Here is a 17,122-nt window from a genome sequence, read left to right on the forward strand (position 1 = left end):
TTACAGACACTAGTTCCACATATTAGTTCCATTGTGTAAAGTCCCCTTTATTTCTCCATGTGTATTGTGTTCAAGCTCCACATTCAAGCTATAAACACTCTCTGAATAAGGTTTGGACTACAGGGATCAAAATGTCAGTATGATCAATCAAGTGTTATGCTGAGAAAAATCAATGTGTGGAATAATTTTTTTCTAAGAATCTATGATCTATCAAAAAGCTCCAACTTCTGCTTTATAAACAATTCTTTTTTTTGAGAATTTACCACTAAAAGATACATTCCACCAGACACATTTCCTAAGGTGTTGATTTGAGACTCTATCAGCACTTATTCATTAGTTATAGTGAAGCAATTAGAGAAAGAAAAGGTGGGTTTTCGCAGCTTGGAATCATCTCCAAAATATAATCAACTAATCCAGAACCAAATTTCACAAAAATTCAATACAATTCACCGATAAAGTAAATAACTTAATCGAAAACAAAAGACATCCTTGTTTTTTTTTTAAAGTTAATAAAAGTGTTTTATCATTGAGTTTCTGAATATGGTACCTGTGGAACATTAAAGGGGCCCTTTTATGCTTTTGGGGTTTAACCCTAACCCTTTTCCTGTAGTGTGTTTCATAGGCTTTTGTGCATGTAAATGGTCTGCAAAGGCTAAAATCCCAAAGTTCCCTCCAGAGGGATCACAACAGAGCCGGCCAGCCGACCAATCAGAGCAGACTTGGCTCTGGTTTCAGACAGAGGGTGAAAAGAGGTGCTACAGCACAGGCAGTATGAGAAAAATAAAGACCTTTTTGAACATTAAAGCATGGAGATATGTCACAGTAGAGTAGTAGTAGCACTAAATACAAATATGCACCTGAAAATTAGCACAATAGGGCCCTTAAAAGTTGTTTTTCAATTGATTAAAGTGTTTTATTATGAACTATCTGAATATGGTTCCTGTTGATCATTAAGGATCAGTAAAGGCTCACCATGACAGCAGCGATGTCTTCGGGGTTATCTCCATCCAGGTCGAACTTGAAGGTTACCATCTTGTCATTGTGCGTCTGCAGCTGACACTCCACCACCCGGTCCACTTTATCAGAGAGCTGCAGAGACGGACAGGATCAATGGTAATGACAGCTTTCTGTTTACCCTGGTCAAACACTGAGCAACATTAAACAGGAGAACAATGTGCTTCTGTATGCATGTTTCTGTGTGAGCAAACACGTGGTCATGTACTGTCAAATGTGCCGCGGTTATCTTTGCTGAACGATGCCCTCTTTGCACCGCTGAATGCACATGTGGTTATGCATGATCTGTTTGTCTCCAGTGCAAACATGTCCGTTAAAAGACCACAGTGTGCTGATCCGGAGAGAAATGTACTGCGGTTGCCGGGGGGAAGAACAGACTGATGAAGTCCCATTATCCGGGTGGAGCTTTTCATCAGATAATCTAATCATTCAATCTAGCTGATTTATTTGTTTATGATGTTCTTGTGCTGTGTTGTAATTGAACAAAACTTGTGATTTATCGTACCCCTGTGATGCGCAGCCTTGAGCGAGCCCTCCTTCTGAAAAGCTTCCCAGCTGTTCGCTTCGCGGCTGTTTTCTCGTTCTTCTCTGATAGGCCCTCGTAGCCGTCACTCAAGCCTGAGGTCACATCGGAGGCGTAGCTGCAGAGAAATACATAAAAAAAGCTACTAGTTAGAAATACTTCGGAGAGGGCGAGGTATAGCGGGAATTAAAAAGTATGTACAGTATGAGCTAAAGCTAGTTTTCTTCTCAAATGTGAATTTGAAGTTTATTGTCAACATTTTAACTCTACTCTTCGTATTTTAAACTTGGTTTTTCCACGTATATTTAACTTTTGGATTTCAAACTTCATTCTCAACATTGGGAATCTATTATCAAAAAGTTAAATAAAAATCTTCCTAGCTTCCTCCTCAGACCTTTTTCTTTTAAATAAATGACTAGCAATGAGTTGGGAATTCCAACTTTATTCACATCATTCTAACTTTAATCTTTAAATGCAAAAATAAAGAAAAAATCTCCCTCTTATTTTTTTCCTTATGCCTTGCCAGAATCATCTTCCGGAAGATACCTCAAAAAGCAATTGAAACATTCCTCAGGCAGCAATTCTGAAGTATTTCCTCATGTACAACACAACTGTATTGAACATCCATCATCTCTGATAGTCTTGGCATCACACATAATAATAAACAGCTCTCTGAAGTGTCAAATAAAGCCTTGATGTGTTACAGTGGCATGTCTCATGGGTGTAAACAGCAGAGTTAAACAATAGCATTTAACGAGGCCTGCTCAGAGTCTTTAAGAAGCTGCATGGTGTTCGTCTTCCATGTGCTCCGTTGTATTTATACAATGAACAAGTTTGAGGTTTCAGGGAACCTGGAGAACATTCAGGGTTTTTATAAAAAGCTTTTTGGCTCAGCTAATTGTGTCTCCTGGGTCTTTTTGGACTCCCACTCCATCCACCTCTCCAGCGCAGGCGGCAGATATTTACAGGCCTGCTGGTTGGCAGCGTCCCCCAGTCTCTATTTAAAAACCTTGGGTAACTTTAGTTCAGAGTCAAGTCTGTGTTCACCTAAGTACATGGACAAAATAAGATTTGCCTAAATATTGCAAGCCACAATGTAATGCAGTTCTGCTCATGAGTAATCTGAGGCTTTTCGCAGAGGAGGAGTTCATTAATGGAATATAAATAGTGCTTGCTAGCTTGTTATGAAACATGATAATCAAATGGACTTGACATGTTTCATTTGGCTGCTGACAGGCCGGATAAACTTTCAGTTATGGGGGATAAACTGAGCTGAGTTATACAGGCATTTTGACATTATACTCTTAGTATTGGCTCAATAATAGGGAATAACTGGATGCACATATTCATTTTAAGATGTTTTGACAATGATTTTGAGAATGGATTATGTCAGGATTAGTTGCTTTTCTTTTTTCTTATATCACTGGTAACTGATTATAGTTTGGTTTTCAACAGATTAAAAAACATCAACACCAGTTTTTAAAATCTGTAGGCTAAATCTTTCATTTAGGAATAAAGAACAACATATTTGCCGTCTTAGAAATTATCTCAGTTTATGCATGGGAAAAAAATATGAATAAAAGATAGCCACACACACACACACACACACACACACACACACCACACACACACACACACACACACACACACACACACACACACACACACACACACACACACACACACACACACACACACACACACACACACAACACACACACACACACACACACACACACACACACACACACACACACACACACACACACACACACACCACACACACACACACACACACACACACACACACACACACACACACACACACACACACACACACACACACACACACACACACACACACACACAGTTTGCTCATCCATTGTTTTGCTCTAACGCCATAATAAAGCCCCTCTCTGCCTCAACATGAAACACGGGGCCTCCACAACATCACACCAAACCCTGCGAGGGTCCACGCTGCCTCTGCAATAAAAACACAGGAGAGCCTGTCCATTGCATCAAGCTTGTTGTCTCAGCCCCACAGATGTGCAGGAGGAGGAGGAGGAGTTATAGGAGGAAGGCCAGACAGTTCTACTACATTCTTATTGATTTTCTGGCCTCTAACCCAAATAAAGACTATTGAACTCCACTGTTTCTTGGTTTGAAATAGAGTAGAGAAGGAGGCTGCTGAACGTTACCTTTCCACAGGAGAGTTGAAGCCGCTCGGGGAGCCGTGTTCTGTGCTGTTGGATACTGCAATACTCTATGAATAGAAATGAAGGAAGTGGTTAGAGAAACAAAGGTGAAAGACTTTTAATGATGTCTTCTTCCATTTAAGGTTTAGAAAAAGATAGTGCCAGGGAAAATGTTTCACGGTCTGGATTTTCAGTGCTTAAGTGATTGATAGATTTTCTTCAAATCTTTTGTTTTTACACTAAATGTTTCTTTTTTTCCCAAATGTAGCACTACTTTACAATCTACAATTATTTATCTTCAATTTGGCAGATGCTTTCATAAAATTGGCACATACTGCACGTCATAGTTTTAACCAGGGATGGCAATCTTCTGGCAATCCACCACTTTGGTGCAGAGTAAATTATTAATCATAAATTAAGCCTTTGGATGGATTGCCTTGTAATTTGGCTTGGATATTATTTCATCTAGTGCATATAATCTGGTCAAGATGACCTTTTTTCCCATACTTTAATATTGCTCAAAAAATACCTCTAAAAAAACCCGAGATTTAGCATTAAGCTTAAAGCAAGCACAGACCTTCTGAGCCCGTAAAACTCAACTTCAACAACAAAGGACATCATTAGCAATGCAAATGTAAAACAAAATCTCCTGAACAAAAATTAATCCTGGTTGGGAGGAAAATAATTACACTTTTAAAGCTTCTCAATAGGGTGAACATTCAAGATAGCTTAAAATGACCTCTTATATTTTTCAATTTTCAGTGACTAAAAGTTATCTTTGAGGGTTATTGATTCATTAGTTTTGGTAAAATCTTTATTAACCTTGTACTTAAAAAGCAGTGAGTTATGATTGGTGAAGGTTTTGTGAACCTTATTATCAGGGGTTACTTTACAACCATACACTGTTTACATAGCTCTCTGTCAGCACTGTATTAGACCAAGTAATGATGATGGAGGTCCCGTAAAGGCTTTAAAGTCATGCTTCCCGCTATAGCCCCCGCCACGCTTCCCACATTGATGACAGGTTCTTCACTGAGACCACTCACCGAGGGGAAGCGGAGCGCTGGGATGGGAAGGCCGTTTGCAGAATGGTTGTCGGTCTGCGTGGTGGGAGGGGTCGCGTTGAAGCTGCCGGCCTCCAGAGGATCCTGAAGCCCAGAGGAGCTCAGATAGCCATCCGTCTCACAGTCGGCTGTTTCAACAATACAGACACAAGCCGTTAGCATGTGACCAACTGTGTACCATACACACTCTCAGGCACACACACATGACCTGAAATAACACATGTAATAACCCCGAACTCAGTCATACCACACACAAACAATAACAACTTCTAACACTGTGGATTAACACTGCTCTGGAGCCATACAGGAGCATTTATTTGGACAAAATGTAGTAAATGCATTTAATGAAAGCACTCATGTGGACACACACAATGGGATAACACTGCCAGGGACTGAATAATTGAGTTATCCACAGGTTCACATTTCACTGTATGCTTCCCATGTGCTCTGAGAACAGAACTGCTTCCTGTTCAGTACAATTTAACTTTTTATGATAACTTCTTGATGGAAAAACTACATCAAATCAAATTGAGGGGTCAAAGAACAGACCCACCTGATGCACGTGTGAGTAGAACATGATCATAGTCACACTATTAGTAGAAGTACAGTTTCTGTATCCAGTGGTGAAATGTAACCTTGTGTGTACATTTGCTCAAAGACTTTTCTTGAGTATTTACATTTTAAGACACTTTTTAGAACTTTTCGGAGGGAAATATTGTACTTTTTACATAAATCTTACAGTTATTGCAGATTTATTTTTATTTTAAATGTAATGACTACTTTTTTGTATTTTTGCTTTGTTATTTATTGTTACAGTCTGATATAGTTGGTTTTATTTAAAATGTAGTATAAGTATATGACTTCATTAAAATGATGCAAAAGCAAAACAATGTAGGTTGATAAAATGCAATAAGAGGAACAATTATGTATTTTAGCTTTTTGGGTGAACTGTCACTTTAAGGACTTGTGGTGCTGCAAAACAAATTGGATCACTTTCAATTATCCAACTGGTTTTATACGTGTTTCCTAATCCTAGAGGGTTGAAATAAAGAAATTGTGTGAACAAACTTTCATGGTCTGAGATGCTATAAGAGGCGGCTCACAGTTAGCAGAGGACAGGCTGTTGTGGCGGATGTGGAAGTGCTGGTCTGCCTCTGGCTCCTCAGGCTCTGCGGGGTAGTTGGAGCTGACTCCAGAGTCCACAGAGCTGGTGACAGGGGACAGTAAGGGGGCCGGAGATGTCAGGGCCGGGATGGGGGACTCTCTTGCAACCACATCGCTGACTTTATGTAGCGCAGAGTTCATCTCTGCTTCTTCCTCTAAGGCTTCTCGCTCCTGCTTCTTCTTCCGCTCCTCCGCCAGGCGTCTCAGCTTCTCCCTCTGCCGCTTGATGGCCGCTACCCTGTCCCGTATGGCCTTGGCCACCAGCTTGAAGTCTGCCTCACACACAAAACCAAGTACAACCTGCAAAACAAGACAGAGCTCAGTCAGGGCAAAACATAAACACATTTGCTTAAATCAAAGTCAATTGTGTGGATAATTTACATAGAAGTGTTGCACTGATCACGCAAGCTGCGGCACCAACAGTCACTCCTTTGATTTGACTAAAGCTTTTGTGCTAACAGCAGTTAAATCAACACACACACAGAATGCATTCACCTGTCTTAAACAGGCTCCTGTAACAGCCAGTGCACCAGACACTCAGTCCAAACTTGCCACTCAACACATAGTCAGATTACAGAACATTGGACGGCATAGATGTCCCCTGCTGATACCAAATTTGATCTTGATGAAAACTACCACAAAGAGGTAAACAAGTAAGGAATTGTGGCCTGCATTTTCATTAAATGTGACCTCTAAGAAGGGGGTTCTGAAGGACATAAGGGCCTGTTGCGTAACAAGCAAGAGAGTCATTATATTATTAAGATGTGACCTCGGCTGCTTCCTGACACACACTCTCACATTTCAAACAGCTGATGATTAAAAGCCGTGACCTTGACGCACCCTGCATGTGCTTTCTTTATGTTCTGGAGCACATTTCTAAGTTTCTGCAGACATGACAGAAGCGTTAAAAGAAGCCTTATGATTCTGGACTGCATTAGTGAGGCTGCTATGACTGTTTGGGGTCAAGTGGCAAAATACAGAACTCAAAAATAAATGTCTATATCACTTTTGATGTCAGAATCCATGATGCGATGTTAGCTTAGCATTGGAAATAGAGCTGTCATATTATCTGGTTTTCATAACACTATTATTATTGCCAGAACAATACAAATAAAATGTACTTTATCTAAAGGAAATTTGGAGAAAAATAAATTGCTACAGAGTACCATGTCAGGCGAGTAAGGGAAGAAACAAAAGCAGTTTTTATGATTCAATCAGAGTCAATGAAGATATGTTAGTAGCATGAAACCTGTGCCAGTGACTTTCGTTTAATGATAAGTTCCTCTCTCTGTGCCTCAGTTCTGTCCTGGTCAGCAGAATTGAGTTCTGAGCCATCCAAGCATTGATGTCTAAAATGCACTTGTGGTAGGCATCAATAGGGCCTTGTGTCATCAGGAGGCAAAGTGAAGGAGAGTGGAGTATAATCAATATAACTTAACATAACATAAATTGTTCATATGTTTATTATTCCTTATGGCTATACCAAGGAGCAGCACATACAGAATAAAATGGGCTGGGCCTAGGTTCGAGCCTTGTGGTACGCCACGGCTGATGTTATATGTTAATCAAAGGGGAACCAAAAAGATCTACCTGTTAAGTAAGATTCACTACAGAAAAACCCACCCGTTTTTGTTAACACATTTTTTTGTATCAAGTGCTGAACTCAGAACAAAAAGAACAGGGATGCAACACTGAAATGTGCTGCAAACTCTTCACATCTACTATAATAAGCTACAACAAACATTACAACTGAGTTACATTTAGGTTGTCATCCAACCGCATTGTATCCTTATTTTGTTAGGAGGAATTTGAGGCTTAATTGTGTTAAGAAGAATAGGTCAATACTAACTACATATCCAGACAGCACTCCCACAGAAAACCTATAAAAAGCTATTATCATAAATCTAGAGGCAGTGTATGTGTGGCTGAAGATCTGTTGATCTGGGATCAATTACTCAATTTCCTCACTAATGGTTGCAACAAACTGGGTCAGTAAATCATTAAGGGGCCTCACAATATACAGTCTTCATGTGTTGGCCTACCATCTCCTGAGACACTTCCTCGGGCACGTCTTTGTAAAGCTCGAAGAGGAACTCGATGGCGTTGTTGTCTTTGTACTTCCCGTGGAGCTTCTTGGTGTCATCCATGCGCAGCCACAGTTTCAGGCCCGACTTCACCATGTCGTCCTCCTCTGCCAGCTCCACATGGACGCCATTGTTCTCTTGGAAGAAGGGGTGTTCCAGGAGGTCCTGAATAGTGTACCTGCAGTATAGGAAGACAACCAGTTAGAGAGGATTGGTTTAGAGGCACCTTGTACTAAAGTTGTTTCTAATAACTTCTAATCATCCATAACTTAACTTAACAAAAAACACTTCAGTTTGGAGAATTGCATCCTGCAGCAGGATCCGATTGGGCTTAATAAAAAGTTCAACAGGGTAATTATTTTTAGGCCCACAAAGAATTATGATAAATGTCTTACAAAGTGTTGCCAAACTTGTTTTCAATCAGGTTATTAGATTAGTTTTTCTGCTATTTACATGTACACCTAAAACGGGATGTTGTGCAAAATCACATCAATCTTCAAAAGCATGGTCGATGACAGTGTTTTTGGTCAACATGTAGCGTAAAGATGTCTAATAACAATGTAATCTTCCTGGTTTTGCAAATGTAGTTTTGTTTCTGAGACCATACTGATGCCTCTTTGTATCATGTTTACACTAAGCAAGATGTGGAAGCAGAATCCCAGGTTTCTCAAAACTGAAGTTGTAGGTGACGTTGTGTCATTCTCAAGTCAAAATGACAGAAAAAAACATTTGAATGCAATTCATCTTTAATTGCCCTTTTTTTATTTTAACTAGTTTGTTATTCTTTCCCCAAACGTAACATTTAAGGTCTTTTCGGACTTTCTATGGATTTTGGTCTTAATATACTGTTAGGGAGTTTACAGGAGTTATGGGCTGGAATAACTCCCAGAACAGGAAGTAGTGCACTCTATAAATTGTTCTTGATCACAGTATATGTTTCGACATACCTTTCATCGTTGTTATTACGAATGCAGCCCTCAATGATTTCCTTGAGCTCGGGGACTTTGACTTTGTAGAAACTGTCAGGCTTCATTCCCTGTCAAAAAAAAAAAAAACACACGTTTTACTTGATCTGTATGTGGGAAGCACTTTCTTATTTTCTGCCTAAATCTCACCCATGATGTGGAAGAAGAAGAACTGAGACTTTGTGATGCTGTTAATGAACATATATATACATGTATATATTTCACCTCTGTCTTTATTTTTATTCAAAGGGTTTTATTTTCCTTATTTTGTTAAACATCTTATGTATTCTATTTCGTCTTATTTTTAAATCCTATTTTTATTTTTGTTTTATTCTCCATGCATTCTGTCCCTGTTTTTATGCAATTTTATGTATATCTTTCGTATTGTAAAATAATTTGTACTACATTTTCTTGTATGTCATGTGCTATAAAAAAGTTAATTATTATTATCAGCATGGCTTCATACTGAATTAACAAGTGCCAGAGGAAGGTGCTTTAGACAGAATAAGTGATCAGCAGCAATGACCTCCTCCTTGTCCACAGTTCTCCTGCCAGCCACTCCCATCTGCACTGCATGTTAACCTCGGCTTTGTGACATCGGCCACCAGCCTGCATGACATTCGGCTCTGCGATCATGTCAACACCAGAATGGAACAATAGCAAGAGCTAATGAACATGGAAAAAACCCAACATGCTCTCCTTCCTCCTTCAAGGTATTTCTTGACAGCTGGAGCTTGTAGACTAAGTTTATCTAAAGACAAACTATTCAGACAGGACTACACACTTATATTAAAGAAGGGAGTTTTCCTGAATGCTATCATGAGAATGTATTCAGATTGAAGCAGAGCTACCATCCCTGCAAAATAAAAACTCTGATAAGAAAGCAAAGAGTCGAGGTCAAAATATGTTTTGCCTAGACATACCCAAGCAACGAGCTGAGCTGATGATAGGTCAAAACAACCAAATCATTTGATTTACCAGAAAAAAGGCTGAGTTATGCACTTGGTTATCACATTTACAGAATTATATTTCACACAGTAATGGCTGTCTTTCTTGTTATGACCCCAAATACTGTTCTTAAGATATTTCTGCTTCATTTTCTCAACCGTAACTGGTATGTTTGACACTGAGCTTTAGAAAATGCATTCTAATGGCTTACATAATCATTTCACCCAAACTCAGTACAAAAACACAAAAAAGTGGAATCACTGAAATGTTATCTTGTATATTAAATGTGATTTAGGAGATCTAAAGTGGAGCACAGATGTTTCTTTGTTTGATTAGTTTTTATTGGCCTCAAAGGAACCTTTGGATTACATCTGTTTTCCCTTAAATTTAAATTGTATTTGTCACTCTTTCCCAATTATCCAAAACAATATGATTTAAATAAGAATACAGCATGTTTTGTATGTGTCTTACAAGCAAAATGTGGTTTTCTTTGACGCTGACTTTAATTCCTTAAGGTGGAAATAACCAATATCAAATGTTGGTATTGGCTGTTTTCTTAGGCTTCAACGATAATAAACAAAACAAAAACATTTCAATACGCAAATCTAGGATCTTGGTCATTTACATTTTTTTATTTTCATTTTTTATTTTCATATTTTTTAATTTAAAATGTTTCATATTTTTTTAAATCCCCCAAAACAAATGATAAACAGTTAATAAAGAATATAAATTGTAGTTGCAGCCCAAGCTAATTAGCAGCAAGTCTCCAGGCAGGTTTCAATACCTTGTGGCGAGCCCTTCAGAAAAATGCAGGTTGTTATAGAAGCAAACTAAAGCCAATGGTATAGGCCAGGTAGTGTATAGGGAAAGGCATTTTCTCACAGTAAAGAGGCATTTCTTTCATTTGATGTGAAATTAAATAATTATGAACAAGGCAAAGGAAAGTCAGCAGACAGTTGTGACCACCCACACAGGAAAACCTTTTCCATGAACTTTACATTTGTATATGTTCTGCCTCTCACATGTCAAGCTATATTTCTTTCTCTATGAGACTTCAACTCAAAATCAGTCATATAAGTAAAACGTTTATGAGTTGGTCTCCATACCATTTAATTAAAAGATTACGTCTGTACAGCGCATAAATGTAAAACATAAACAAATCATAAAATGCACTGCTAATGTAATTTATATTAAAAGTCGTTTATCCCTGACTGCACATGGAACATTATTATGTTGTTTTGTTTGTGGAGTAGCCAAGTTCACTCCAACTTGTTGGCGTTGTCACTTTCTAACTTTCCAGCGCCTGTCAGACACTGTTTGCTTTGCATATGTGGCACACATGAAAGAAACAGTCTTCTTTATGCGAGTAGAGAGTGAGACCAAAATTCCCAAACTTGTGTTACCGCCGAGTGCTCGTGCCACCGTGGCGTCATCGCTGTGCTTGGCGCCCGGGAGCAGCTAGAAATTGGGCAGCCTAAGGCCACTGTTGTAATGCCACGGACTTTAAACCCACAATGCTGCTTCTGGTCTTTTTTCTAAGAAATGCCATATTTTTATCTGCGTAAAACTTTACGATAAGATCTGAATCCAACGTCAATTTAAGTCTTGAGGGCACTGGGCTTGGATTATTAATCTTAGACAGATATCTTACTGTCAAAGAACAAGATTTTATTCAAATGTTTCTGTCAAACTTAACAAGCATTTAAGGCAGAAAATATGCAAACGTCAGTGTTGGAAGATCCCTTCAGATTTCCGTTCACGCACTATTTTATGAAAAGGAGAATATTAGTAGTCTTTGAAAACTGGTAAACAAAGTGGCAATCACTGATTCCACCATGGGCGATCCTGTGTCATGATTGCGGCTGAAAGGCAGAAAGTGGTCAGATACAGTTCTGCACCCTGTACAAAAATAAGCCTTTAATAGACTAAATGAGGCTTTCATTCCATGTGGGCCCCACTTCTTTCCAAGAATTCAGGATATCCACACGTATACACAAGATATCCTCTCTCTGGTTTAATTCCAGCGTGCACATGGAAGTAAGTAACACATGGGGACAATTACGTTAAATACAGGTTAAAAAAAAGGTGGTCCTCCCTCATCTTTTTACTCACACTGGTGACTTTGCGGTAGATCTGGGCGGCGTTTTGGCACTCGGAGTACGGGTACTCAGAGGTGGCCATCTCAAGGATGCACATTCCAAAGGCGTAGACGTCCACCGCCTCGTCGTACTTCTCCTCGTACATCTCCGGGGCCATGAACTCTGGTGTTCCTGTCGGAGGTCAGAGGGGAGAAGTTAAGGTCAACAGTTCTTCCATTACTACCACTATACATAGAAAATCAAGTTGTAACCGCCCACTGCTCCACCTAAAGGACACTAGCACCATGTTAAACTGTCATGGAAATATTTGGGAAACAATTTATTTGGATTGTACGCCTAAAAATAGGTTAGAAATAATTGTTTGCATTTCAACAGCTTAATCTGTTGAGATTCAACAATTCAGTATGCGACAATTCCTGAACATACTTCGACTACTCACTCAATTTAGGCTGGACAAGCTAGTTATAAATTCAAGTTCAACTTAAATATTCTGAGAAAATGTAACTTTGAAATGTCAGATATACTCTGTAGCTAATCTGTTAAACATCTACAGACAAATAAAAAAGTGGAATTGTCGAGGCTCAATTAAGCTGTTGAAATGATACAAATGCTATTGGAATAAACTATTTGAAAGGGTTTCCTAAATACATAATATTTGTTTGATTATTTTGGACAGTTAACAACCTGTGTAAACGGCACTGACATAATGCGTTATCATCTTATGGCAAACATGTCTCCTACTGGAAACCTCCGGTCTGACTCCTGACGGGAAATATCTTACATTAAAGCAGCTAAAATGCTGCTATATTCATGGTAAAATATGTATGTGCAAAATGTAAATAAAATGTGTGCAAGCAAATCAGAAGAAAGAAAATAAATTGTGTTCCAAAACCAATAAAATCAATTTCTCTGGTGAATTGATTCATTGTTTCAAGTAAAAGAGACACAAATAAAGCCAATTTTCTAAATAATTGAGCATCAAACAACTCCTCTTTATGCTCTTATTAGAGATACAGTGTTGGATTTGGAATTAGTAAAGTAAACTCCTTAAGTGCCACTATCTACAAGAATCAAGTATCAACAAGTCTAAATACAGCGTCAGATAGATGACATTCCCTGCACGTACTTGATGTTGCATGGTGAACCAGATTGAAATAAAAAGCCAATTGAGTAATGATTTTAAAGTGCAGGAAGGGGATGCTTGTGGAAAGAGGAAAGAGGAAATTATCAAGAGAAATGTAAAGACTCTCAAGCAAAGAAGTAGCATTTAAGTAAACTAAAGATTGGGCCAATTTTAGCCCATTTAACACAAGTGTTTTTAAATCTTCATTAACTGTTAGACAGAACTGTGTCATAGATGCAATCCAGTCTCAAATCATAGAAGAGGTATTTGTGCACGTAGATTAACCAAATGTACACTCACCAATGACACTTTTAGCAAAAGAGGCACTTTTGAGGGTGGCCAGCCCCAGATCTCCTATCTTGACGGAGCCGATGGGGCCGGTGATGAAGATGTTGTCGCACTTGAGGTCCCGGTGGATGATGGGAGGAGTGCGCGTGTGCAGGAAGTGAAGCCCTTTAAGAATCTGACGACTCCAGCGCTGCAGCAGCTTCAGCTTCATCTCCTTGAACCTCTTCAAGTACCTAAAAGAAAAAAAAAGAGGATAAGACTAAACACCAAGCAAGAAGAGAAAGTGCCAGAAATCATTTGGCTATGTTTGACAGCCAGGAGGAAGTTTGAAAGCAAGCTATTCATTATTATTAATACATAATTTAAGTAAATGACAAGCTGTCAAACATTACACAAATATCCTCTTTCTATGGAAGATATGAAGAGTTTTATTTGGAAAAGGATATCCGCAATTTGAGAAATGTGACCTTACAACATTTGTTTTACTGCTTTTAGGTTTGTATCTTTTGATAAAGGACTTCAGTTCAAAGGGTGGAGAGACTCACGTTTTGAGCGTGCCTGAGGTCATGAGTTCAGTCACTAGGATGATGCACTTGTGGCCCTTCACCATGGACTTCCAGGAGTCATGGAAACGGACGATGTTGGGGTGCTGCAGGCCCTTCAGCATGTCCACCTCCTCACTGAAACGCTGCCGCTCTGCCTTGGTCAGCTTGCGGGTCTGCAGAGAGAAAGCATGGCGTTAGGATTACACACACAGTTGGTTTTCAGTTTATTCAGGATATTTACATTAAGCATGACTTGTGGGTCCGTCTTAAAAATTCCTCGACATCTCAACATCTATTTTTGTACAGACTAAATAACATCTGGAGATGAACCAACCCAGTTTGTTGACGCCTGGGGGGAAATGTGTGAGCCTGTTAATCAGAATTTCCATTTTGTTTCAGGTCATTCATTTAGCCAGACATTGTATCCATGTTATTTTAGCCAATTTCTGCTTGGTGGGGGAGATTTGTTGTTTGAATTGGCCTGTAACAATCAGTAGAGAGTGATCTATCCATCTCACTGTCATTTTCCGTCCCACGGAAGGAGTTATTGGTAGCTATGGGAAGTTCATTTCAGAAATATATGATCCTGAGGTTGGGAACCAGGATAAAAATTCACAAGAATGCAAAGCTCTCCTGGCTTTACCACCAGTAGACAGTGTCAGACTTTCACTTTTATTCCAGCATTAATATAATGAATAACATAATCCATCTTGCATGATAAGGCTTCTTAAAACCAGGATGAAACTGTTTATCCATGTAGGATGTGTACAGTACATGCAAGACTACATTTGATTTTGGATAAACTCCAAAAACTAAGAAGTTTCTCTTGAAGTGAGTCCGTTTTGATTCCATGCTCAGAAATTAACTTTGAAACTCAACTTTAAAGCCAAAATGGAGCCAATATGACATCCGCAGTTTAACGGACAAACTGCTTCTGACAATAAAGGTCATGTGATATGATTAAAAGCTCCACCAAATGGACCTTGAGGTGAGATTGTTATGTCAACCATAAACATGCAGTCGTGTTGACAGCTCAGTTGCAGAGCTCTGGTTTTGCCAGGGTTATGCACGGTTACGTAAAGAGGCAGCAATAAACAGAGCATGCAAACACCCAGTTTGATAAATCACTTGGTAGACTAGGGCTGTGCAATTAATCGTATATTAATCTCGATTACGATTTTGGCTTGCAACGATTACGAAAACAATGTAATCGAAATAAAACAATTATTATTTTTATTTAAAAAAAAGAAAAAAATGTAATTATTATTTTTTTTAATTATTTTTTTTATTGGTTTTTCAGTTGAATTATACTTAAAGTTCAGGGTAATCAACTGTTCAAAACATTTTTTTCAATAAATGGATGTTTTCAAAGTAAATGGATAATCGTTTGTAATAATCGTGATATCAATTATTGACCAAAATAATCGTGATTATGATTTTTGCCATAATCGCACAGCCCTATGGTAGACCACAGGTTCATTCATCTGGGCCACCCTCCAGTTACATAATCACATTTATTTTTCAATAAGGGGACCTCTGACTTAACACATTTAAGACGGAGGTTTCCGAAATCCTGGTAAAACTGAGTCAAACACTGCAATCACGCTGAGCGAACAAAGACATTTGTGTGCTTCCTTCAGCATGAATGGCCCAATGTAGCTGCTGTTGGAGTAACTGTGCCTGTGGTGGGTGGTTAGTGGAAAACTCCTGGGAGACTTCAGAACCATGAATCCTGCATTGAGGTAGAGTTCTGGGGAAAATGCTCTGTATATGTTTATGCTTACAATCCCCTTGACCGCTACTTTCTCTCCTCTTTCACCTCCCTCTTTCCCAGTAAAGGTAGAAGTGCTGCTGTTGCTAAGGCTAAGCTACAGCATCAATCCCCCCGTTTCAAGACCTTCCTGGGCTGAAGGCACACAGAGCAGGAGCCTTTTTACCTGCGTCAGTCACCTGTCAAGCTGTCATTGTGCATCAGAAACTCAAACATGAGGCCCTGGACTGGGAGGCGAGACACAGAGGCGACTTCTGACCCCGTGTTTTGCTTTTAGGTGAATAGTGATCGGTTTATGACGCGATGACAGGCCACAGCTTATTCCTCATACGCAAGACCTCAGAAATATGATATGGTTGCAAGTAAGGAAAACATTTTAGAGTAGTGATGTTTAAAATGTCAGTGACAGTATCAATACATTATGTCAAAATACTCCATTATAAGTCAAAGTAAAATTAAGTAATAACTCACATGGGTAAAAGTACACACATTTTATCAGAGAAATGTTATAAAAGTATCACAAGGGACCTTCTGCTCGGAAAATTGTCTCCATTTGTGAAATATTTATATATATTGTGATATACAATGTATTCATGTTTACTGTATCTCTTTCTTTTTAACTTTTTATGGATATTTTCCAGAAAATGTGTAACACCTATTCTTCTAGTTAAATCATTAGTAATGGTAATGTTGGTAGAAGATTATCATGTTTTTTCTTTTAAGATATAATCCGAAAAGTAACTAAAGCTTTGAGATAGAGTGCAGTATACATTATTCCCCTCTGAAATGTAGTTGTGCAAAAGTAGCATAAAGTAGAAATGAGCGGTAAATTGGCTTAGTTACTTCAACCAGTGCTCATGCCTCATCTTAATAAGTCAGTTCCACTTCTAACTTATCTAATTTAGACATCATACAATTCGTTTTGCTTAAAGGACTTTAAAGATGGCCATTACAGACATGGACAAAGAGGTTTATTCATCTTATAGATCTTGAAAAAACACACGCGACATGACACAGACTGTGGCGTGAGCCAGGGTGAGTGAGTCAGAGGGTTTACGGGTTGATGTGCATCTGGATATTTGTGTATTTAAGTGAGATAACAGCAGACCCCTGTGCAGCTCTGTCTCCTGTGGATGGTCGCCTGTGCAGCGGCTGTGTGCAGCACACAGTCAGTGTGACATGCTATAGCTGTGGCATGCAGCCGAAACACTTGGAGACTTTGACACTTCCAAAACCGCAGGACTTACTAGAGCTTGACGCCCTGGACGGCATAATTGCAAAATACTAGACGCAAAGAGTTTTGGCGAATTCAGTGGAGCTCTTGGAAGAGAAAACAGTC

At 39.0% G+C, this 17,122-nt stretch overlaps 1 protein-coding gene across 1 annotated transcript in view; it reads right to left on the bottom strand.

Annotated features, from left to right (window-relative positions):
• Positions 1-17,122, bottom strand: part of wnk4a (WNK lysine deficient protein kinase 4a) — a 48,295-nt gene that overhangs the window by 13,642 nt on the left and 17,531 nt on the right. Inside the window, exons 3-12 of the mRNA XM_034119295.1 lie at positions 14,013-14,185; positions 13,480-13,700; positions 12,070-12,227; positions 8,992-9,080; positions 8,003-8,222; positions 5,900-6,260; positions 4,779-4,924; positions 3,736-3,800; positions 1,520-1,655; positions 973-1,089 (exon numbers count right to left, since the gene is read on the bottom strand). Of these exons, the coding sequence (XP_033975186.1) occupies positions 973-1,089; positions 1,520-1,655; positions 3,736-3,800; positions 4,779-4,924; positions 5,900-6,260; positions 8,003-8,222; positions 8,992-9,080; positions 12,070-12,227; positions 13,480-13,700; positions 14,013-14,185 (1,686 nt within the window). The remainder of the gene's footprint in view (positions 1-972; positions 1,090-1,519; positions 1,656-3,735; positions 3,801-4,778; positions 4,925-5,899; positions 6,261-8,002; positions 8,223-8,991; positions 9,081-12,069; positions 12,228-13,479; positions 13,701-14,012; positions 14,186-17,122) is intronic.

The sequence above is a fragment of the Trematomus bernacchii genome, unplaced genomic scaffold (assembly GCF_902827165.1).
Source record: "Trematomus bernacchii unplaced genomic scaffold, fTreBer1.1, whole genome shotgun sequence".
Classification (NCBI taxonomy): Eukaryota; Metazoa; Chordata; class Actinopteri; order Perciformes; family Nototheniidae; genus Trematomus; species Trematomus bernacchii.